Consider the following 24,762-nt stretch of genomic DNA (forward strand, 5'->3'; position numbering starts at 1 on the left):
TGGATTTAAACATTTTGAATGTTAAGGTACCCCCACATTATTATTGATTAAAAATTAAATGTAAAAATATTACATTAAGCCTATTAAATATGTGATGACGCCAATAGGCTTAATGCTGACTGACGGAGAAGTGAAGTCAACGTATCTGGCAAAATCTGAGGTTTAACAGTGTAGATGGATTTGGGTTCATTTTGCAATCAACAGGTCACTGTCACCCTTACTATCTGTGTATTAACTACAGATTGGAAACGATTTATAAACATGAGTGTAGTCGTCTTCTAAAGTGCTACCAAAAATGCATATGTAATGTATATATTTATGAGGGCTTGATTGCCGTGACCGTCGTCAGATTTGAAAAACACTGCAGGTGATTTCCGCATGCATGCCTTAAGGAAGGAGAGTGGTCAAAGTTTGAAAGTGCAAAGTCAACAAGCAGCAGACTGAAAATGAAGGAGCCACTGGGCACTTGCACTGTGAGTCTTCGCTATTTAAATTCACACCTCACTCATTCACATTACAAAACAGATATTCTCACAGTTTCACATCAAACACTTCTGTATATGTTCTGTATAAAGTGTGATTGTTCTGTCTGCTATAACGGTAATGCTGTATGTGTTGCAGTACAACCTGCTGTACCAGGACCTCAAGGGTTTCTCCAGGAATGGAGAGTATTTTTGCAAAGAACTTGTAACAGTCTTTCAGCAAAGGTAATTAACACTTCTGGGGCTGATATTCTCCAGAATAATCTCTAAGGCGACTTGCCATAAAGGATCGAATTCTCAATGTATTAGGAATGTGGAAAACACCGCTCACAAAACTTGTGTCTTGTGCTTTGACGTCTGTGTTCTGGGTTGAGTTTTAATTCTAGCTGCAGTTACTCTTTACCCGTTGGCTCTCTGAAGGAATGTCCTTGGAAGTGGAAGACTTTTATTTCCCTAAACCTTGTAGTCTTTAGCTGTTTAACTGCTGAGTGTATAGCTGAAAGACTAATGCAAATCCTAGGGTTTTTTTTTTTCCATTGGTTAAAAATGTTCAAATAGAGGCACATGACAGACAAGCCTTGGGCGTATTGCTCATGCTCTGCACTATTTTAGAGGTCATAAACCTATTGTGTATTCAACATAACTATTTGTTTTATAGTGCAGGTTATGCCTGGGCAGATCATTTTGTTTCTATAAATACAGATCTGAGCTGGAGGTCAACTATGCCAAAGGACTGCAGAAGTTGGCAGGGAAACTTCTCAAAGTGTCCAAAACCATGAGTAACAAGTGAGTGTGCTCTTATTTTCCACCAGCTCTCAGCCGATACTCAGAGGGTAGTTGTTTTTTTGGATTTACTTGATTCAGCTGTTAATACAAACTCCAGTATTACCTTCTGTTCAAAGCTCTACGTACAATGCATGGTCCCTTCTCTCGCACGAGATGTTCTCAATAGCAGATGCTCACAGGTAACAGACAACACTGCTAAATGCCTTCATTTAAAATGATTGTGGTTTAATTTGCAGTTAATACTAAACTATATTAATTTTCAGAATTCTGGGGCAAGCTCTTCGCCAAGATGCTATTGTGGAAATTCGTCAAATTCTGGATGAACACAACAAGAGAAAAAAACCAGTGTGTGACCTAAAGTGGTATTAAACACACACTAATGTATATGCAAATGGTGTTGCATGTCAGTCAAATTTCTTTTCCTGTAGTAGTAGGCCTAGAGAGACTATGTAAATAACAGACGTTCTCTGATTAGACAATCTGTCTTGTCAAAAGACCAACTTTATTTGTCACCCACCATTCTTAGGAAAGTTTGAACCTTTTCAGACCTAGACTATTGCATAATTTATGAGCTGCCATTGTGAGTTTTTAGTTGGTGGACCCAGCAGTGAGACTGAAGGGTTTAAAAGTCCAGTAGTACTTCTGTGTCTGATCCAGTCATACCAGCACATCACCACCACATCAGTGTCACTGTAGTGCTAAGAATTATCCACCACCCAGGTCATACCTGTTCTGTGCTGGTCTGTGGGGGTCCAGATCATTGAAGAGCAGGCTGAAATGGGGAGTAGATAGTATGCAGAGAAACAGGTGGACAACAGCCTGCAGTTGTAGAATTACAAAGTGCTCCTTTGTGGTCAGTGGAGCTGATAAAATGGACAATGAGTGTAGATACAAGGTAGATTTTCCTAATCTAGTGATAATTCAGTGTTTTATATTAAAATGGTAGCAACCTTTATTATCAGAAACAAGCATCTGAACTGGACTTTTTCTCTGAACACAGCTGGATAATGCAATTGAAAAATCTGGGAAACTTGTTGTTACAAACTGGAACGAACAACTGAAGGTAAGATAATAGTGTTGTATAACGTGTGTACAGGCGGCACGGTGGTGCAGCAGGTAGTGTCGCAGTCACACAGCTCCAGGGACCTGGAGGTTGTGGGGCCTCGAACATACCAACATTGGTGTGTTCTCCCTGTGTCGGCATGGGTTTCCTCTGGGTGCTCCGGCTTCCTCCCATAGCCCAAAAACACATGTTGGTAGGTGGATTGATGACTTAAAAGTGTCCGTAGGTGTGAGTGTGTGTTGCCCTGTGAAGGACTGGCGCCCCCTCCAGGGTGTATTCCTGCCTTGCGCCCAATGATTCCAGATAGGCTCTGGACCCACCGCGACCCTGAACTGGATAAGGGTTACAGATAATGAATGAATGAATGAAATTTTCTACAACGATGTTAGAACAGTCATCAGAGGAACCGTTTTCAGAACATAAAGAACCATGTAGTATTTTTAACCTTAAAATGACAGCTTCTCAATCAGTATGCTCTACTGAAGTGTAATAGAGTATAGTCGTTACTACTCCTCACTCAGCACAGCAGAAACTGCACTATGTATGTTTTGAAGGAGGGTAGTAAACCACCCCAAACCTTCCCCTCTCCAGTGATTTCAATAGTCTTTTAAATATGAATTACACTAAGGGGAGCCCCAAGAGCAAAATTCCCAAATCTTACCTAGTGTTCCTTTAACAGCCTGACAGATTTCAAATGGACCAACAAAATATTATTTGCTCTGAGCAGCAGATACTGTGTGTCTTTCTCCAGGTGAAGAAAAAGCTGAGAGGGTTAACTCGAGAACACGAGGCACTCTTTAGTTTTGTGGAAAAGAACAAACAAATTTGCACAGAGAAAGAGAAACAGAAGGTAATACTTTATACAGTTATTCAAACTCCATGTGCATTTCTATGCTTTAAGAAAGGGTCATTTGATGAATCTGAAGAGTTTAATATTTAGAAGCTACATTAATTACATTTGCATTCAATTGCTTTTGTTCAGATGCTTAACAGATTGACTAAGTCTGCAGAGCTTCAAGCCAAAGTTGATGAGGAATACTTCCGTATGAACATAGACGGACATCAGAGTCGACTGAAGTGGGAAAACACACTTAAAACCTGTTATCAGGTATCAGAACATTGTTTATTACTTTGTGAATGGAACTTAATTATGTTTTCTGTTTACTGTACATTGACTGATCAAATACTTTTTTTTTAGATTGTTCAGGACCTTGAGAAGCAAAGAATAGAGATTCTGTGCAACACACTGAATAAGTACAGTCTCCACATGTCCAGCTACATTCAAACCCTCCTTCATGTGAGTCAACAACACAAACACGGTATTAATTCAAGTATCACTTGAAACGTAATTATTTATATAAGTTCGGAATATCTTCTGAAATATTCCCAAGTATAAAGTGATCAAGTGCATTTCTCTACAAGTAAAACATCAGTGTGAATTTTTTATTTACTGTGAACGCTGTTTATTTGAATTGCTTGTTTTAATTATTTTTATTTTAGAGTGAGAAGGAGATTGAGCAGGCCACCAGTTCAGTGGATGTGGAGAAGGACATCCACACTCTGGTAGATGACACCTGTATTACAGCGAATGACAACCGGGCTGAATTTTTGATAGCTGATTATTTTGTAAGAACTTTTATATCAAATATAACTCTCATTCCTGTTTCAGGTAATAATCATTCTGTTCAAAGTTTAAATTGAAAAGCAGGGCTTTCATTTGTCATTCTTGTTAAGCAGGAATTTTTCTGGTTATTTGAATTGATAAGGATGGTTTTCTTCAAGGTGGAATCCAGTATAAGACATTTGTTGTAATCACAATTTTAATCATTTTTAATGTGACCAAAAAATAATCTTATATCTTATATTAATATCTTTTTAACAGTGGTTACAGGTACCTGATTTTGTTTATTATTTTATATAAAAATGGTGGAATGATTTCAGTCTGATGGCTGCCTTTAATTACAAGTTTATATTTGTGGAATAGGAAGAAGATGGGAGAACAGTGATGGGAAAAGAAAGAAGACAAGAAGCATTAAAAACTAAACTTCAGCGCCTGGAAGAATGGATCACAAAAACCAAGAAAGACAAAGAAGGTATCATTTTAAGTCTTTCCTTTTTAGAGTAATTGGAGAATTAAAATAGCATGAAATCAGAACCTTTTTATATCAATGAAACTGATGGGTTTTCACAATTTCTTAAATGAACTGCCATCTCGTTACAATTTCTGGAATAAGACTGTATTTGATCACGTCTCAGGACTGGAGAAAATGTCTGCCGTTTGTTATGACAACACAGCAAGCAAAAAAAAACAGGAGGAAACTGAACAGCTGCTTGATGAGGTACTGAGCGAGTTTTAATTGTGTATTCAGATCAATTTAAAGAGCTTTTAATGGTTGTTATGGTTGTAATTGTTTGTAGACGATATTAAAACTGGAACTTTTGGAGGCCACGCATTGCAAACTAAACCAAACCTTGATGGATATAGAGGGAAAACCAAAGCCTTCCCATCGATTCTCTGACAGTATCACAACATTCAAAGATAAGGTGTGTTGACAAATGGAGGAACTGGATGAATGTGTTTTGCTACTATAATGGACACCACCCGAGGGCACAAACCTTACTGTTTAGTAATGTGGAAATATAGGTGTAGAATAAATAGTATGTTATTTCATGTTTTTACATTGAGAATATTTTTAATTCCAGGATTGTGAGCACAGCATAGTGAAACTGTCACGGCCAGTTAAGATCAAAACGACACCCTTCAGATCACGGCAGTCTTTGAGGACTTCAGTCATGTATAAAGGCCCTGCTAAAAATGGAACATCCCACCAGGACCTTGCTCCATCTGAACCTGGCACTGATTCGGCACAACTCAGCCACTACACAGAGTCTCAGAGAACTGAGTTTAACGCAGCTCTACCTCACGCTGAAGCTGAAACTGTCAAAGGTGAAGATAGTTGGGGCTTACTTTTCAATGTTTATACATTAAGTATTGTACAGTCACTGATACATCAAGCGTATTAGTAAATATTATATATTTTTTTAATTTAATTTAGACCATTAACATCCATTCATTCATTATCTGTAACCGCTTATCCAGTTCAGGGTCGCGGTGGGTCCAGAGCCTACCTGGAATCATTCACGGGGCAACACAGACACACACACACACATTCACTCACACCTACGGAGACTTTTGAGTTGCCAATCCACTTACCAACGTGTGTTTTTTGGACTGTGGGAGGAAACTGGAGGAAACCCATGCAGACACGGGGAGAACACACCAACTCCTCACAGACAGTCACCCGGAGGAAACCCACGCGGACACGGGGAGAACACACCAACTCCTCACAGACAGTCACCCGGAGCGGGAATTGAACCCACAACCTGCGACACTACCTGCTGTGCCACCGTGCTGCCCACCATTGACATTCACACTAAATTATTCACGTTATATTTGGTTGGGGGACATTCTGCTGCTTTGGGATCGATCAGACCTCTTACTTTTGGACTTAAACATTTTATTATAATGTATTATTTTTTTAAAGTTCCATTTGTGCATCTATAAGTTTTTTATTTTTTGTAAGATGTAGTTTTTCCAACAATTTTCCTAAATGACAATAACATTACTTGAGAATGCATTTAGGCTGCTCTACCCAACTGACATCCAATCTGCAACTACAATTCTGTTCTGTTGATTACCCTTAATCAGGTGCAGAATTATGCAGTATTGGTAAATGCAAGGCTTTATATGACTTCACATCAGACAGAACAGATGAGTTAAATATAAAAGAAGGTAAGTTTACAGCTCCTAAAGTTAACCCAATGTTGTCAATAAGCACTGTACTACACTGAATTTGTGCCATAATTTCCCAAGGAGATCATCTCAATATCCTTCAAAAGGACAACAGTGGGTGGTGGTATGGCGAAATGAATGGAGAGCGAGGTCTCTTCCCCTCTACATATGTTGAAGAGTTAACAGTCCTAAACGTGCCAAAGTCTTCTGATGCTTAATTCATTGGATATGATATTAATTAATTATAAACATGATTTGGGTCTTGTTTGATAACTGTAGACATTCATGCATATTTCAACACTATGAAAGACTATGTACTGTTCCCTGTAAAACAAAAAGGAAATCAATATGAATCATAGAATTGTCCAATCATTGTGATTGGAGAGACCCATGTGAGGGGGCAGTGCAATTCTGAAGTGCCTGCCATCTACGTAAGATGCAGCATAATATGAAAACGATTTGTTTTTCTAATGTTTTCTGACTTAATTAACCCACAGAAAACTGACTGGGTGGTCTTGTTTCAGTGTGTGGAAAAAGTCGTTGGGCCATAACTAGTTAAATTGTTTCATACTGTAGGGTATTACCACATTCATTACATTTAAAATCTCACAGCTATTATAATAATTTTGGAGAGGTTCTAACATAGATGTACTGTCACCCTAGAGATGCTGATAAATTAATTTAACCAAAATTTTATAGAATTTAATTTAATTAAATTAGCCAACAGTTTTCTACTGGCTGAATATAGTTAAATATTAATGCAATTACTCACGCGTATCCCTTACAAATGATTTAAAATTAGTGTTTGTCTATTAGCTGAATGCTGTTATTATATTCTAATAAATTTATCTTAATATGTTCTCTTAGAATATATCAAAATTACTGAAATATTCATAAGGCACATGTTTAAAAAAAGCAAAATTAAACTTGAAAAAATTAGTTTTTGCAGGACCGCCCACCGTGCAGGCCTAGAAGAGGAATGTTCGATTACTGACTGACTCCTAATGTTGGAGCACGCATGTGCGAGTAGGATCTGTTTGTTCAGCCATATTTCACAGAGAGAACTTAAGGTGGCACTACTACACCGTCTGTTGTTAGTTCAGCCATATTTCACATTACAGTTCGTGAACTAAATTAGAAACCATTCGGCGCATTTCCACCAACATAAACTGGTTCGCGAACCAGAGAAATTAGTGCCCAACTGGGAACCAAAGAACAGTAGGATCTTCAGCACGAACCGTGGCTGAATAATAAGAAATAAGACGCCTCTGTTTGTGTGTGTTTCTGGGGCTGTGTTTGGCATGACACAACGCGCATTGGCCAAAGCTTGGTCAGCGTTGGTTAGTTCCACACGTATTATATGTCACAGAGAGGGGGACTGCTGAATTTGTCTTATTTCACATGAGTGTGTGTCTTTGCCTAAATATTGTAAAGGGAAATGGTGGGGAGACGTTTTGTGTTGTTAGTGTGTTTATAAAACTCCATATAGCTGTGCACATCCTCTTTATACTTAACATGCTTTAACCTGTTACATTAAATAAATAAAAAATTGTAATTCTTAAAATCAACAATATGTTCATGGTCTTCTTTGTTCTTTGGTGGTAGATCATCTAGTATTCATTTTTTTAAATAAACTGAACGATAAAATCACTAATGCTGGTGTTATTCATTATGAACAAAGCTTTGTACTCTTTTTTTAATTTCTGCATTTATTAGTCCTGCCCTCCATCTTTCCTGTACAACAGTCACATCATAAAACCACATGTAAACAAAGACATTGATACGAAGCACCAAAGCTTCTCCAGACCTTCCAATGAAATTGGTATGTATTTTGGGCTTTCCTGTTTTTGAAATGGCAGAAACACCTCTGTGACAATGGCTATATGGCTAATGGCGGTCCAGCAAAACTAGGCTTGTTTAGTTTCTCGTTGCTCTTGTTTTTAGCTCTGCATACTTCAGCTTTGTAACCACTATCTCATAGATGTAACAAATGATGTGGAACTAACAAAATTATTTGTATTTTATGTACAATAGTTTAAACAGAGATTACATACAATGCATTTATGAAAAAACAAGACAACAAAATAAAACCTTTACTGAAAGGATTCACTCAATCTTAACTGTGCCCGTTTATCATTTGTTTGAGTGTAAAAAGTGAACTTATGGATTATAATAACCATCAAATCAGTGAGTATTTGTAGCATTGTGTAGTGCCACAAACGCTTTCCTGACGTTGGCGAGAAAGGCAGAGAAGTTGTTGGTCTCTTGTAGTCTGCGCTCCAGATGATCCATCTGTGCCAGTGGAGGATCAGAGGAGATAACTAGAGAAGCAGACAGAAGAATAAATCACACCTGGACCTTAATGATTTTAAATTGACATCATTACAAAGCATCACTGACAATAGGAGAAGTCATAAAAGATTTTAAATTGGCCATAGTTATGTTAATCTTCTAGAAATATATTTATTTAATTAGAAAATTAAAGGAGCATTCTGAGGTTCATTTAACACAAATTGATGCAAGTGTATGCATTTCTCACGAATGAAAAGGTTCCTCATTTTTGTTACTTATCTGGATTCTGCCGACTTACTTTGGTACACGCCCTCCGCATTTATCCTTAAAACGAAAGTGTAGATGCTTTCAGGATTTTTGTGGTTGATGTTTCTGAAGATAAACTGCAGTTTTTCACCTTTAAATAAACATACAGCAACACTGACTATAATTTAACACGTCTCACCACTTATTTATCAATGCTACTTAACAATTAATTATATTATCAAATACAACCAAAAGGAAAGGCTTACCTTGGACTTTTCTGATGTCAAGGCTTAGTCTCTCCTGAAAGATCTCTTTAATCTTGTTCAGGTTCTTTAGCCTGTCTTTGTTGGCTTTGTTTTGCACCTGAATCACTGAAAAACGTTAAAGAAAATGTATGTACGTACCATTTTACACTGACATTCGAATGAAAGTGTAAATCTAAAAATATAGTACTTTGTGTTACATACGTTCTCTGCTTTTAGCTTGGTCCTGCTTGAGCTTCTCAATCTTCTGAATTAAAAGCTCTTTGTGTCGTCTTTTGTCATCGATCTCTTCCAGAATTTCAGGGAGTTCTGTATTCTTTTCCTTCATGATAGAACTCTTTACTTTCAAATCTTAATATTAGAGAAATATATACATAGTTATTTAAATACCTTAGAGGTTTTAGTCAGTACCCAACATCACAATCCAAAGAAAGCTTCTTACCTTCCATGTATGCCTGAATTGTTTCAAACATAGTCTCATCTTCCTTGCATTTCTTTGCACATGTTTCTATAAAATAAATTAGATTTAGTTTTCAGTGGGATATACTAACATGTCTTATTTTATTATTTTTTATTTATACTAAAACATTGACTTAGGAACACTGAATTACTCTCACATTTATGGAAATCAGTTCTAACTGAGTAACTTAATTTAAATTGATTATTATTAACAAGAAATGCTTAATGTCTTAATAAAAAAGGCCTTATTTAGACGGTGGATCATTCTCAGAGCTGCAGTGACACTGACGTGCTGGTGGTGTGTGTTTCACTGGTAGGAGATGATCCGACAGATGAACACTGATGAACTGCTGGTGGTTTTTTTTTTTTTTTTTTTTACGGTGTGGCCAGTAAACACACAGGTATCTCTTTGGTACAAGGAACAAGAGACAGTAGCTGTTGTTGCACAGTTGGTGTTGGTCATCCTCTAGTCCTTCATCAGTTGTCTATTCTCTGTCTGATCCACTTTTACCTGGTTAACACCAACTAACAAGCCACCACAACATCAGTGTCACTGCATCGCTGAGAAGGATCCATTACTCAAATCATACCTGCTCTGTGCGGGTACTTTGGGGCTCCTAACATTGAAGAACAGTGTGAGAGATGGCTAACAAAATATGTAGAGCAACTGGGGGACTACTGTCTGTAACTACAGAGGTACAAATTGCTCCTGTATGACAAGCAGCGCTGGTAAAATAGATAATGACTGTAAAATACTAGTGTGTGCCTTTTTTTGTCCAGGCAGTGTATGGACCATTGCCAGCTGTCAGTCACAGGTAGCTCCAACTGACTAAAGAGAGAAGGTTACAGGACATAACAGACACTGACCAGTTAATGGAAGCTGAAGTTCAGTGTCAGCTGCCAGCACTAGCATGATGTGGTAAAAAATACCTTTTAGCTGTACTTATGACAGTAATAGCGGCCAATGGTAACCTGTAATTGCTACTGGCTATTTCCTACAGCCACTGAGCACTCATATTGGTGGTGGTAGTGATAGGGGACCACGCAGATATACCCGGTGGTAAAAACACAAATATTCAGAGGGGTATATATCTGGTGGTAGTAACTTGTGAGACAAGTCGAGTGTTTCACTTTCAAACTTAGTGTTTTAGAAAGTGAAGACCTCAGAATTGACACAGTAATGAACAGATATATTGAGTCAGTTTGTGCTGTTAATTGTCGTGAATGTAATCAGTGTCCAGGGTGTGTTTAAGCCCTCTCACCGAGTCCAGACTTCATGTACTGTTTGTGTGAATGACAGAATTGCGCTGTAGCTTCGTTCATCACCTCCCCCATCGCCTGGACCAGCAACTTAGTCCTGATCTCCTCCAGTTTACTGCTGAACTGCCCCACGACATCCAGGTCTTTAATAGACGCCATATTCGCCTTAACACGATTCAAATATAACTCACGATTAAAAACACTGCCCTGTTTTTCTTAACGCCCCCCTCACCGAACACAGACGAGCTGAAAACATAAACAAAAGTCCGTAATCAACTTTCCTTCACCGCTCAGATAGAGCTGTGATATAAAAACATGCGATTTAAAACACACGTACCCGTCACTGCGGTAAACAACAGATTTGTTTATAGCCCGTTTCACCACCGCTCTGTAAAAACTGTACAAACAAATAACGCCGCGCAACTCTTCAAAAATGGCGCCCAAAACCGACGCACAGACCGGAAGTGACGTTAAAACACGTCAAGGACTTTGAAAATCCCAAAAAGATTTTGCTGTTGTTATTAAGTGGTGCACACAAACAAAAATACACCAACAAACACATAACACACGCCCAAACACACACATTTACATTTTAAAATAAATTAAGGCATCAAAAGTTAATAAGGCGTGGGAACTATATATTCCAAGTCTATTGAATTTTATTTTTTTCTGTCGTTCCTACGCATTCATCCCACATAATGCATAAGCCGTTCTCATTTTGAATTATTACTGAGGGGGGTAGGTGGGTGGGTCGATAGACCACTTTATTATTCTATATGGACATTTTGCGTGCATGTTTATAAGGTGGAGAAACTGAAAGGGCACAAGGAATGGAGCCATTTGAGACTCATAATATAGGCAGAAAAGAACTAAGCATATTAATACCATCCAGTCTTAACCACCGTAGCACCGTGTTTATTGTTTGATTTATATCCCTGACAGTTGTATTAATTCCGTTAGATTAAACAGAATATTGGATGGACCACAGCGCGTTCCATAATACATATTATATGGTGTGTTAACATACATTTAACACATGAATTAATCACTTTCTAATATCAGAAGAGACAAAACACACGACCCGTCGTTGACCCCAATGCGGAACTCCGGCAACTGGTGAGTCTGCCACCTAGCGGTCATCAGCGGAGCTACGCTTCTTAGGACTTTATCAAGTTACACATCGAATTAAAGTTTTAATGCTCTTTGCCCTGGGTTTATCTACTATCTTACTAAAGAGACTCGTAAAACATCTAATGATTTAATGTTTGAATGAAGAAAACTGGAGGTCTGGTTTATACTCTTCTAGCTGTTGATGGAGAAACTGCAGCACTACATTCAAATTATGTTCATACTTTCTGGTCAGAAATGTTTTGAGAATACTCTGAAAACTAACCAAATCTTGATATGCATTCTGCAACATTGCCAGACCTACCTCTGAGTCTGGTTCTCTGTTGGATATCGAATAAATTGGATTTTATTATGTACTAACACAAATATGCCTGAACAGAATTTTAACATGGACCTGGATGAGATGTTCCTGCATTAGATTATATAACTAAAGGATTTGATTGCATTATCCATGAGATTATGTTCCATCACTCCACAGACAACAGTTACACAGTTAATGTGGAGGGAATAATATGCTCTACCTCAGAGTGATATTGGAAATGCTTTCCTTAAAGATTGAATATTAGACTGTGTTAGATGGTAGGCTCTTTAAAAGCTGAAAGAGTTCATTAGGAGTGTCTGGATACCAGGACAAATATGCTCTGGTAATGATGGGAATCAAAGTTGTAGTTTCAAACAGGAAGAATGTACAGAAAAATGACAATAAGAATGTAATCATTTTTAACTATTCTAGTGAATTCATCCATTAAATGTGGAACAAATATCTCAAATGGGGCATTTTACAGGATTTGAAACAGACTTTTTACATGTTACCAATTTTTGAGTGTTCTGATCCAGCCTTTAACATGAGAACATGCATTTACTTGTCATTTGTACAATGTTCAACGTCTTCCTCATTTAAGCTATTTGTGTCAGTGAAGACAATGAGCACACAGCCAGATCGGTGGGCAGCTATCCCCCTCACCCGAGGAGCAGTTGGGTTTAAGTGCCTTGCTCAAGGGCACCTTAGCCATGCATTACTAGCACTAGACTGAATCAGCAACCTATGGACCTCACAGAACTGGCTTGTAACTCACATACAATTATCCTAAGTATTCTCCACAAGGTGGTGCCACTCACACTTAGCACATACACCACAAAAGTGCAGTTTTATATTTTATTTACTAATTTTTTTGTAACTGCTTCAACCTGGTCAGGGATGCAGTGGGTTCAGAGCCTACATGGATTTACTGGTTTTGACGGCAGGACCTCACCCTGGATGAGGCACCAATCAATTAACAGGGCCCACACACTCACCCAGTCACTCACAGCTATGGACACCTGAGTAGCCTATCGACTAATCGATATGTGTTTTTGGACAGTGGGAGGAAACCAGGGCACCCAGAGTAAACCCATACAGACACAAGGAGAACACATCAACTCCTCACAGACAAAGACCCGGGGCAGCTGTACAGCTGGAAACTTAACAGGTGTGTGTGAGAGAGTGTGTAGGCAGTTTGGTAATTAACCACACATTTGGGTTATCACACTAACGTTTAAAAGTTTGCAGTTATTCTTTAACAAGGAGAACTGAACCGCTTCCTTATGTTTATGAGCATGCGATCACAGGGGGCCTTTGCTCTACTGCTGCAGGTGATTGTAATATTGAGTCTAATTAGAAGTCATAGAAAACCCAAAGCATGCTTTTAACTATTCAAGATGTGAGTAATCCCAGTGAACAGCATTACACCCTACAGAGGCAGAGGAGGACAAATTTATTTTAACCAAAATTCAACCTCATAAACTTTTATTGAGTCAATGTCTTCCTACTACTACAATATACTCAACATAAACAGCTGAACAAGCACAAAGATCATCTCTGGAAAAATACTACTGTACAGTATAATCAGAACTGGGTTGTGAAGCAGTGGTTCTCTATAGTAACAGAACTCTATTTATCCATTCTGCCATTTATTTTGTGTGACTGAATTTACTAATAACGCTCCTTGGTACACTGTTAAAAAGCTAAATACATGCAATGAGCATTTTCATCCTAATGGTGTCACTATTGACTTTAGGCTAACTCTCCCTTCTTATTTGTCTCTTCCTTTCTCTTTCATGGAAACACACACACACACACACCATTAAAGTTTGATTTGTAGTTACTACATATCCGTATTACAGACATGTGCAGGACATCTGTTAGGCTCTGGTTCCACACTAAAGTCTGTCATTAAAACCCCACATGAGACAGTCCCTCCCTGAAGGAGCAAACTACATTTTAGAGAGTGGACTCTATCAATGCAAGGGTCGAACTGTATTAAGCTAGTTATGACTGTTGTACTCTCCAAATTTGTAACTGTTACAGGACAAACACAAAGCACATTTAATGAAACGCAATGTGGGCGGCACGGTGGTGTAGCAGGTAGTGTCGCAGTCACACAGCTCCAGGGAGCTAGAGGTTGTGGGTTCGAGTCCTGCTCCGAGTGACTGTCTGTGAGGAGTTTGGTGTGTTCTCCCTGTGTCCGCGTGGGTTTCTTTCGGGTGCTCTGGTTTCCTCCCACAGTCCAAAAACACACGTAGGTAGGTGGAATGGCGATTCAAAGGGTGTGTGTGTGTGTCTGCGTTGCCCTGTGAAGGACTGGCGCCCCCTCCAGGGTGTATTCCTACCTTGCGCCCAATGATTCCAGAGAGGCTCTGGACCCACCGTGACTCTGAACTGGATAAGCGTTACAGATAATGAATGAATGAATGAAATGCAATGTAGTAAGTTATTTCTTAGTTTCTTTTGATCTATTCATCATGAAATACACAATAAAATAAATAAAGATTGATATAAAATGTTCTTATATTGTTGTCTAAATATTGACATAGACTATGACCAAATTTGTTTAGTTTCTATATTTTTCTAGAAAGGTTAATTTATGACGCTTGTGTAGGTTTACATACCTCTAGAGTATTTTTTTTGGAGGACAACTGTCCTCCAACTTCTTTGCTCTTTTTGCTGTGGTGTGAAAGTCTCACAAAAATGTTCCAACATCTATTCTTATAGAAGAGCAATACCTGCTAGTGCTGAAAAAAAGGCAAAAAAAAAAAAAAAAAAAAGATAAGCCATCTGTCCAGAACAGCATTTTCATAAGGGATTATATGCAAACACTAGGAAAACATTGTGTATTTGGTGTTTTGTTTGACTTTAGTAGCAAAGAATATAGAAACTGTACTTTACAGACTTACACTAATTAATAATAATAATAATAATAATAATGTATAGTGGGCGGCATGGTGGTGTAGCAGGTAGTGTCACACAGCTCCAGGGACCTGGAGGTTGTGGGTTCGATTCCCGCTCCGGGTGACTGTCTGTGAGGAGTTGGTGTGTTCTCCCCGTGTCCGCGTGTGTTTCCTCCCACAGTCCAAAAACACACGTTGGTAGGTAGATAGGCGACTCAAAAGTGTCCGTAGGTGTGAGTGAATGTGTGTGTGTCTGTGTTGCCCTGTAAAGGACTGGCGCCCTCTCCAGGGTGTATTCCTGCCTTGCGCCCAATGATTCCGGGTAGGCTCTGGACCCAACGCAACCCTGAACTGGATAAGGGTTACAGATAATGAATGAATGAATAATGTATAGTGTGTCTTTAAAGACAGATCTTAATGTAGATGCTGTGGTGTTAAGTACATCTTTAGTCAACATTAAAGGCATCATGGTGCACTTAATGTATAAAATGTAGCGGCAGAAATGAGTTTAAATGTATTTGACTGTTTGTTGTGACTATATCTGGGGGACACACGAAAACTGACAGACTACAGTAAACACTTCGGTTTCATAGCAGTGATACTATCAGAGTCTGGGTTATTTGTAGTGTGAAGTGAAGTGAAGCTCTGCCGTAGTCTATAAGTTATTGTAGCGTACAGTGAGTGGAGTCCGGCCTCACAGACAGCGTGTTTGGATGTAGCTGCTCCCTCCCGATGACCTCATGGGGCTCGCGCGGAGAGGGAGGAGCTCGCGCGTTCCTCCGGAGACTCATGTGGAGAGAGATAAGCGCTGGGAAAGTTTCCTGCCGCAGAATTCATGACGAAAAACAGGTATTTCTTCAACATTTTCAGCTGAAATTGTGTTTGTTTTATGGGAGTCTACCAAGAAAGTACTGGCGTCGTATCATAGGTCTTAAACAGCCCTTAAAAAGACATAGGTAAACAAAACGTCTGGATAATAAAGTTCACATCGTTCGTTTAAACTTTACCGAGCCTGGAGTTCCCTCCTTATTCTCCAGTTTCTTATTTGAGTTGTCCGTTCCACCTTAAACGAGGCGCCAGGACGAATTCACCGGACTATTTAAGGTGGAACGAACCATACGAATGGGAATCTCTAAGCTAGTTAACGAACTTCAGGTCCATTCCAATTTGTTAGGCGAAAATTCAAAGGAATGTGTCGGGACATGTCTAAACGGACCGTGATGTTGTGGGTTATTTATAATATCATTTATGAACCGGTACTGTAAACTTTGGTATTGGGTTTTTCAAACTTATACTTTCCCGCTGAAATACGTCACATATACCTAGTATTATTCTAAATAACCTTGTGTTAATGACTAACCGAAACTGTTTCCTGTGAGCATTTATTGACTTTTAACGACGTCCCTAATTGGTTTAGAAATGACTGCAGTCTGAGCTCATTCAAATAATGTTTTCTTTTGGGGATTAACATACAGTTCTTGTGTGAAATATGATTTTTTTATTTTTTTATGCTGGAAATATTGGTGCAACCTTTAGGACCAACAACTAATGTATTTTGCTTCCTAATGGTAACTGGATTAAAGAACGTTAGAACCCTCTTATCTAGTTCTCAGGAACAATTTAGTTTACATTAGACACTCTTCAAATAAGACCATACTACTGGAGGTTATTTATTTATTTATTTATTTATTTATTTATTTAAACCACCAGGTACCATCACAAACGTTTACTGGCTTCTGACAGTTGGTCATCCTCCACAGATGACTCTTTCCCAGAACTAAATCTGCATGCACTGGCTTGTCAGTGTTGTGTATTCCCACGACTTCGCAGCGCCTCGGTCGGATTTCAAATGTAAGCGGGATTGGAGAGATTGGACAGGTCACATTTGCAAATGTGTCTAGTAGAGTTCACAGTTCACGGTATGTTTACAATAGTTGGTAGCTTGGAAACTGACACAGCCCAGTGAATCTTTCCCACATGGTACTCATTAGACTTGGTTGTGTGTTGTCCTGTATTAAGGATGGAATAATACCAGTATTCAAAATGAGAATGACATACACATCAGTGTGCGAAAATCAGTTCACCGTGGAGATCATAAAACCTAGAAAAAGAAACAGAAAGTGCTTACCGCCCGTGTTTTTAGATTTTAAAAGTTTGGCTAATGAAAATGCAGTGATTTTCTTGATGCAGTTCACATTCAAGTGCCTTGTATCGTTTTTCATGCACTTACTCGTCTCATTCATTAATTCGGTTTGGGTTTTGATAGATATTTATTATCTGCATTGGATTGATTTTTATCTTTGAATGTTTGTGATTTACACACTTATTAGTTGTGAGAGGAAATACTCATTTCTTGGGTTCATATTATGTGTATTTGTCAACTTTATCACATGTTTGCTATAAAGACAGTAACAGCTGTGATGCAACTATAATTAGTAGTGTCATTATATGTAGAGACGTGATTGAGGTTATGTTAGTGGTTGTTCTAGTTCTACTGATAAAACTGTTTTGAAAATCATAGTTTTACAGTAACCACATTTCACTGTGATTTCATTTTTAAATCATGAGAAAAATAATAGAAGACTTTTTGTATTCCATGAAAGCCTGCAGAGTTTGCTGTCATAGCAAGAAGCCCTGATTCTCATAGCCAGTTGGCAAATAACAGGTGGTGACACTGAGCACGCAGTGGTGATTTTTGAAGGAGCGCAACAGGGGCTTTGACCCAGTAGCTGTAGGGAGCTAAGTTCGTGTCTCCACAATATGGCCATTGTGTTGCACATTGGTCTTTTTTAAAAATCCACAAAGACGTTAAATCTGAGCTTCATTATAAATGCTTGACACTGAGATCAGTTGATTTGTAAATCTTCTGTTTTCATATAAATGTCTTTAAGAAACTGTATGAACTGATCCAAGTCATTGTGCTTAGGTTTTTCAGATTTGTTCTAAAACAAATCTGAGCTTTAGGGTGAGAGGATTATCTGAGTAAATTGTAGAAATCTATCTCTGATAAAAGCGTACGTTAGTCTAAAACAAACATAGCATCATTACTGTTCTCCAGTAGCACAGTGTTGACGATAGTCACACAAATGAAACAAAGCCATCACGTTTTACACATTCGGGTTCTTTCTGCAGTGTTAATAAATGGGGTTTATATTTGATAGTGGGCTCATAGATTATGGCATGGAGGTTTTTTACGACACGTTGATTGTTTTGGTGGCTCTGGTGGCCTGTTGAGAACAGCGTGTTTAATAACTTAACATGTGGTTGTGGTTAGAGAGTGCACTGTGTAAAAACAAAAGCCATGCTGTATATCATGCCAACTGTGCCCCTTGTCAGTGAGAGCCTTAGAGGACAAAAAAGTTGACCTGACTCAATGTGTTCCAAGTGCCACAGCGGTATTTGTGAGAAGTGTGGAAATGATGTATAATGCACTCTCATTCAATGTTTCCTCTCTAGTTTGGTAATGTGTTTTTGAAAGCTAGGGCTGTGATGTGCTGGATACGGTCAATGAAATCACTCTTAGATGTTTGATATAATTGGTAGCAAGTGTTGAATATAATTAAATGAAAGTGAGATAGAACACAGCAGAGACTCTTTTACGCAATTTTACAGTCTGGCAGAAGTCAAAGGGACTTCTGTTGGTGTAAGGCCAGGAGAAAATCTCATCTTTGAAACAATAAAGATGGAGGGTTTTCAAATTCCAAGGGGCCTAACAATTTAAACTTCCTTTAACAAGGATGTATATACATACAATGTGTTAGAGAGCTTAACAGTCAACCTTCAGGAAATGTTTTCACGTCTGAAAAGATTCCGGACAGATGACGTATAATTCTCAATCATGCTCCACATCTTCAAGGTTGTGTTTCATTTAGAAAATGCAACCAGCCGATCATTTAGACAGAGAATGTATTAGTCACAGTTCTTGACCCGTGAGGTTGTTCCCATGCAATGTTATCTGTTGGCTGTCTATGCTGTGGTTTGTTTATCAGTTGAGGTCAGTGATGTAAGATCATCCATTCAGCTCTTCTTCTTAATGCATTTCTGATGTACCCTGTTAACAGTCTATTCTACTGCAAGTAATACACTTTGATTATTTAATCAGGTGTGTGCCTCGGGTTGTTCAGAAGGCTTAATGAAAGTGTTGGAGGAGTAATGAAGTGTACTGTAAGATGAAAGACTTTCCGTTAGACCTGTTAATATTTGACAGTAATCAAATAGATGGAACCCACCTTTAACTGACACATGCAATTTTAGAGTGTAAAACTGTGTTATTTCTACCATCTCCTCTTTTAGTTTGGTTCTTTATTCTGTTCTTTATTTTACTTTGTTCTACTTTGCTTAGATCACCAGCTGTTTTGTTAGCTTTATGAGGGGGGTAAATTAAGTTTGAGTATGGTGTGCTAGTGCCTGTCTGCTGAAGTTAAACCATAGGGTCATGTCAAGTTGAGTATGTTTCCACTGCCTTAGGTGTAACAGTAGAAAAGATTGGAAGATTGGAAACGTGTCTGAACTCAGATCCATGTGACTCACTGGTATATGTAAAACTACATTCACTTTTAAATGGTTCTTTTAGCTCCTTTATTCTAAAACATGGCTTTTTAAAAAGGCCCATGCTACATTCAATATCTGTAACCAGTGTGTGACCCAAAACTGTGTTTGGTAATTGTATTAATTGGTATTATTTGCTTAGCTACCAAATATGGATAGGCCTACTGAATAGCAGTTAGGAGCTTGCTGATAAATATGTCCTTCAAAAGCTATTATCTTCAGTTCTTTTGAGAATTGACTGTCCCCAAAACCCCTGTGAGGCTGGATATGTCTAAAGCTTAAAGAGCTTTGTTCCATATGCCTTTGTTTTACTAAACGTCATTGTTTAAGCAGACTAGTGAGAAGATTGTCATCTTTGAACGTGTAGTTCAGCTCGATGGATGATTCAGTGGAGGATTGGTGTATTTTCCACTGAGATGTAGAAAGGAGGTGGACCATTTGAGTCATGTTGTTAGTTTTAACTGAAATGGCTGGTGTCAGCAAAAGCTCGCATACTTCACAAGGAGGAGCAAGAAATTGAGTGAAATGATGTTAAGCCTGTTTTTGTACGTTACACTGTTGTTTGTGCTCTTTTAAAAACTGTGTCTAAGTTGTTTGAAAATGATAAATAATTCAGTTCTTCATACTAAAAACAGAACAATTCTGAGAAAACTGCTGTTCACTCGTTTGTTTACGTTCAGAAGCTCTAGGTCTATTGAGGTGGAACAGTATGTTTGAGGGGAAAAAAATTACTGGCTGAAGTTTACCTTGTCTGTATGTTTTTATTCACTGTTTGAATTACCACAAAAAACCTATTTGTAACTTGAGTTGTTCAGTTTGTAGCACATTCAGTCTGTGTTTACATTCAAGCAGTTAGCAGTCTCCAAAATTTGGAGTACTGTTCCACCTTAAGTAATCTGAAACAGCAAAAATATGTCAATATTTACCCACCTATGGAGCAGGGATAGAACAATATTCTGTTATTTTCCTCATGCTTTTTGGTATTTGGAGGACTCTTGGAGGCAGTGAGTAGAGGGAGAGAATGCCCCTGCGTATGAGAATGAGCTTCTATATGTTGTTAACCCTTTGTTGACACTTGGGCTTTGTAAAAAGCGAAAAACCTAATTTTTAATCAAGTCACACACTTGCCAACCTCTATTCTTTTAGCTCAACAAGTAAAATCACTCCAATATTTAGTAGAAAATTACAAAACATTACAGTTATGTACTGTTATTCAAGAACCTAAAAACCTTACAAAAATACAGGGAATCAAAGAACAGCAAAAGACAGCAATACAGAGCAGAAAACAGCACGTATAATATTGGTGACTATAGGGGGGCAGCCAGGTGTTACCAGGTTAAAACAGGCTCACTATGTTTACAGTCACCGTAAGAATCACACAGCAATATAGACAATATCTCTCTGTCAATATCGCACAGCTGCTATTGGCAGTGTTATAGGTCACGTCCTGGACAATGAAAGAAATGGAAGTTATATTCTGTGCATGAGAATTCAGATACACCTGATAGAGATCTCTGGAAAAAAACTAAGTTCTAGCAAAACTAAATGAGGGAAATCCTGCTGAAGTCAGTTGTGATTGTTTGTTTTGGGTTTTGAAGGCTGTATATCATTAAATCCATAAAACTAAGGCATGTTTCAGACAATAACATCTGCATTAAAATCTCCTTCCAGTCATCACCAGTCACCTTTAAGAACTCCTCTCTCTCTGTTAATCAAAATAACATTAGAAAAAAGGAAAAAATATCCTAATGAATATTTTGTTAGTGTGCACCCTGCCTCTATCCTGACTTACCCCTCTAGTGCTTGACTGCAGCTATAAAAAAAAAAAGTTCAAGGGAGTGAATTCTTCAGTTTATGATGTTTGAAACCCCTCTTTGGAACACTGTGTTTCAAAGCCACTGTGCTCAGACATGGAGTTGACTTGTTTTTCCACTTGTGATAAAAGTTGTAGCATATTAAACAAACAAACAAAAAGACTACAAATAATTTTCACTGGAGAATGTCTGTTAATTCACTCTGTTCCATAATGACTGTATGAATATCATCATCCAGCTTCAACATGATGTAACCTTTATGTGTCATTGGTCTTTTCTAACACTATGTTTTGTTTTCCTCTTTTAAATCTCGTTTGTTGATTCATAACCGGTTTTGAGGTTAAAGGCAACACAAGAGATGATGTCACGTCTTCTTTATTAACAAAATGGGATTTTGTTCAGTTAAATGTCACTGTTGCTTCCTGGTGTCTACTTTTGAAATGGTTATCCGGATGTAAATATTTTCTGCTTTCGCCAACAGCGCTGTACATTTTATTGGTTTTGTCAAAGTACAGCATCAGATTTGGCTATTGTTTTCCTTTCATGTGTATGTTTCACATCGCTGAGATTACCGTCCTGTCTGTCCATTGTTGTGTGATTGTTCATTTCCTGAGCCAAGATGAAGAATTCCAGCTTGTTTGAACTCACCTGTTATCTGGTCAATGCCGTTTCTAGAGGAAGGATATTTAATGGTGTCCACTGGACTGCCTTTCATTCATTTGTGTGTAACACACATCCGTGTTCAAAATATCTGAATTAGCCTGGCCCTTTCTTAAAGGTACGCCAGCTCCATCGTTTTCTCGCGACCCTTGAAAAATGCTTTGGTTTCAGCGCAGAAAGGTCACAAGCCTAGTATTGAGTTCAGTGGTCGTCATGGCAACACTACAGTCTCGTTCTGAGGAATCATCCATGTAGAATGGGTTGATGAAAAGAAGCAGCGGTTAGGCGAGGGAACAAGTGAGAGAGCAAATAAGGAAATCTAGACTGGGGAAGCCAAACCAAAGTTTGCTCGTTTCCCTGTTGTTGGCGCTCTGAACACACGCTCACAAAGACTTGCTGGTCTTTGACAGCTGAATGTGTGGATTGTACAAGCAGGAGGCTCTTACCTTTTTTACTAGACTAACTAGCCTTGCTTCTTTGCATCACTGCCAACTTTGAAGGAGCCTCAGAGACATGTTCTTGAGCAACTGTGTGAAGAGCAAGACATTCATTATGTTTATGGGTTTGCATCCTGCTGTGCTTGGACAATAGCAAATATAATGAGTGCATTTACCCGTCCTTGTTTCTGATTCATCAGCCCGTCATATTTGACCTGTGCAGTTTGCAGTTTTGCTCCTCTTAAAGGCGCTATCAGAAAAATTAAAAAAATACATTCTTTTGCTAAAAAGTTCTCTGACATGATTATAACTGCTCCATTGTGTTCGTCTGTGTTTAGCAACTGCTTTCTCTAGGGCATCATTGCTAAAGGGAAGGGAGTGGCTGAATACAAAGTATGTGTTATGGTCTGAGATGCTGCTGTTATAGTGTGACATCTGGAAGCAGAATGTTGGCTGCAACACCTCTAAACAATGTTCAGTGTGTCCATATTCAGTCCAGACACAGAGAGGGCACTCAAGGGCGCCCATTCGGGCAGATAATACACACAACCTGGATGGCAGTCAAGGCTGTGTGGTAGCAATCCTCCTATCAGCATGTGAGAGATAAACCCGCTCTATGGCTGCCAGGCTACCTGTTGATCTCCTTTGAGATTCCCTCCTGAGGAGGTTTTCCTTTGAGGTGCTCAGTGGAGTTTTTCCCATTGCTTTGGCCCTTATCACTTTTTTGTGATGCTGATCTGTCTGTACTGCTTCATAGTGCAGAAAGAGAGACACATGTTGATTTTAATTAGGTTCCTGGGTCGAATCGGGTGGTTGTGGGGGGGACTCTTGCTCTCTCTCCGTAATCTATAAGGTTGCTCATCTTATGGGTTTATATATTTGGCTCAAATTCATTCATTCATTATCTGTAACCGCTTATCCAGTTCAGGGTCATGGTGGGTCCAGAGCCTACCTGGAATCATTGGGTGCAAGGCCAGACACACACACACGCCTATGGACACTTTTGAATCGCCAATCCACCTACCAACGTGTGTTTTGGACTGTGGGAGGAAACCCGGGGACACGGGGAGAACACACCACACTCCTCACAGACAGTCACCCGGAGGAAACCCACGCAGACACAGGGAGAACACACCAAACTCCTCACAGACAGTCATCTGGAGGAAACCCACGCAGACACGGGGAGAACACACCACACTCCTCACAGACAGTCACCCGGAAGAAACCCACACAGACACAGAGAGAACACACCACACTCCTCACAGACAGTCACCCAGAGGAAAACCAACGCAGACACAGGGAGAACACACCACACTCCTCACAGACAGTCACCCAGAGGAAACCCACACAGACACAGGGAGAACACACCACACTCCTCACAGACAGTCACCCGGAGTGGGAATCGAACCCACAACCTCCAGGTCCCTGGAGCTGTGTGACTGCGACACTACCTGCTGCGACACCGTACCTACTTGGCTCAAATGCACAATCATATTCTATAGGGATGGGCAGTATCCAAATTTTTTCATACCTTCATACTAACACAAAATGCTGTATCACTGTGAGGTGAGGGTGGGGCTGGGGGCGGTGCACTGTTGGTCTGTGTGAGCCTCATATCTGTAAGCACAAGGTTGAGTGAAGTTGTTTTACACCCATGCAGTTCGGCTCAGCACAGCCCAACAGTGCACACCAACACACGTGTTGGGCATAAACCTGTTTCTGAGTACATTTCAGTGACTGGTCTTGGAAAAACAGAGAAGTTGGAAAAAGAAAAGTGAAATAAGATGGTTCTACGCTGTTTATAACCATAGCTGGCCAGCTAACAGACACTTGTGATTTAGCACACCGCAGCAGATGTTTTTTCCAGCGAAGTGAGGCTCAAAATACACATATTTAGATGATAAAGCCACATACCTGAGCACAAAGTCCAGTGAAGTGTCTTTTGTGTTTTCAGCTGCCTTCCTCTCATTTTTAACCCAAGCTCAGCACTAAACTCACAACTGTGGTGGGCTAATTGGCTTGGGTGTGGGTGAATGCCCACAGCGCCCCCTCCCTGTGGCTCTCTTAAATGCACATGAATAAACACTTTGGCCATGTAACTTAACTTAGTCAGACACAGAACAGGAATTTGACACACCACACATGTCATAATTTTGGAATACTGCCTTCATTTTGAGATACATGCTTAAATACAGTGGTATACAGTGTTTCCATTATACTGCCCAACCCTAATATTCTATTCTCTGTCTTTAGTTATTTTTGTGGATAGATATTTTTCCATAAATCTGCAGCTCTATTATTTGTGGATAAAATTTGTGTCTGTC

The 24,762-nt window shown here is 39.1% G+C and overlaps 3 protein-coding genes across 5 annotated transcripts in view; 2 read left to right on the plus strand and 1 right to left on the minus strand.

The window, feature by feature from the left end:
- Window positions 1–446: 446 nt before the first annotated feature.
- nostrin (nitric oxide synthase trafficking) lies at window positions 447–6,342 on the plus strand. The gene is made up of 16 exons (XM_066641422.1): window positions 447–473; window positions 622–707; window positions 1,185–1,268; window positions 1,385–1,447; window positions 1,532–1,613; window positions 2,269–2,331; window positions 3,083–3,181; window positions 3,314–3,439; window positions 3,530–3,628; window positions 3,832–3,957; window positions 4,316–4,424; window positions 4,588–4,670; window positions 4,750–4,875; window positions 5,035–5,278; window positions 6,041–6,124; window positions 6,206–6,342. The coding sequence occupies exons 1-16, from the start codon at window positions 447–449 to the stop codon at window positions 6,340–6,342; spliced, it is 1,638 nt and encodes a 545-aa protein (XP_066497519.1).
- A 1,509-nt stretch (window positions 6,343–7,851) lies between these two features.
- spc25 (SPC25 component of NDC80 kinetochore complex) lies at window positions 7,852–11,121 on the minus strand. Of its 2 annotated transcripts, none has more exons than XM_066641218.1 (7): window positions 10,982–11,121; window positions 10,647–10,809; window positions 9,368–9,433; window positions 9,130–9,276; window positions 8,929–9,033; window positions 8,715–8,813; window positions 7,852–8,445 (listed from the first exon to the last, which is right to left on the minus strand). In XM_066641218.1, the coding sequence occupies exons 2-7, from the start codon at window positions 10,801–10,803 to the stop codon at window positions 8,309–8,311; spliced, it is 711 nt and encodes a 236-aa protein (XP_066497315.1). In that variant the 5' UTR covers window positions 10,804–10,809; window positions 10,982–11,121; the 3' UTR covers window positions 7,852–8,308. The 2 variants fall into 2 exon arrangements, with proteins under 2 accessions (XP_066497315.1, XP_066497314.1); XM_066641217.1 differs by having other exon boundaries at window positions 10,647–10,890.
- A 1,985-nt stretch (window positions 11,122–13,106) lies between these two features.
- Window positions 13,107–24,762, plus strand: part of tanc1b (tetratricopeptide repeat, ankyrin repeat and coiled-coil containing 1b) — a 128,387-nt gene continuing 116,731 nt past the window's right edge. Inside the window, exon 1 of one of the 2 annotated variants that reach the window (XM_066686170.1) lies at window positions 13,107–13,241. The gene's annotated coding sequence lies outside the window, so the exon portion shown is untranslated. Of the gene's footprint in view, window positions 13,242–15,704; window positions 15,829–24,762 lie in introns of those variants that run through there. The other variant, XM_066686171.1, reaches the window with a different exon arrangement.

Source organism: Hoplias malabaricus, chromosome 12, assembly GCF_029633855.1.
Source record: "Hoplias malabaricus isolate fHopMal1 chromosome 12, fHopMal1.hap1, whole genome shotgun sequence".
NCBI classification, from domain to species: Eukaryota; Metazoa; Chordata; class Actinopteri; order Characiformes; family Erythrinidae; genus Hoplias; species Hoplias malabaricus.

Excerpts from the sequence above, each read along its gene's own strand:
- nostrin (XM_066641422.1), top strand. The coding sequence starts at position 447 with ATGAAGGAGCCACTGGGCACTTGCACT. Across the intron at positions 4,425-4,587 it reads AACCAAGAAAGACAAAGAAG|GACTGGAGAAAATGTCTGCC; the intron begins GTATCATTTTAA and ends ATCACGTCTCAG. Across the intron at positions 5,279-6,040 it reads TGAAGCTGAAACTGTCAAAG|GTGCAGAATTATGCAGTATT; the intron begins GTGAAGATAGTT and ends ACCCTTAATCAG.
- spc25 (XM_066641218.1), bottom strand. The coding sequence starts at position 10,803 with ATGGCGTCTATTAAAGACCTGGATGTCGTGGGGCAGTTCAGCAGTAAA. Across the intron at positions 9,034-9,129 it reads CCAAGCTAAAAGCAGAGAAC|TGATTCAGGTGCAAAACAAA; the intron begins GTATGTAACACA and ends AACGTTTTTCAG. Across the intron at positions 8,446-8,714 it reads TGCGGAGGGCGTGTACCAAA|TTATCTCCTCTGATCCTCCA; the intron begins GTAAGTCGGCAG and ends CTGCTTCTCTAG.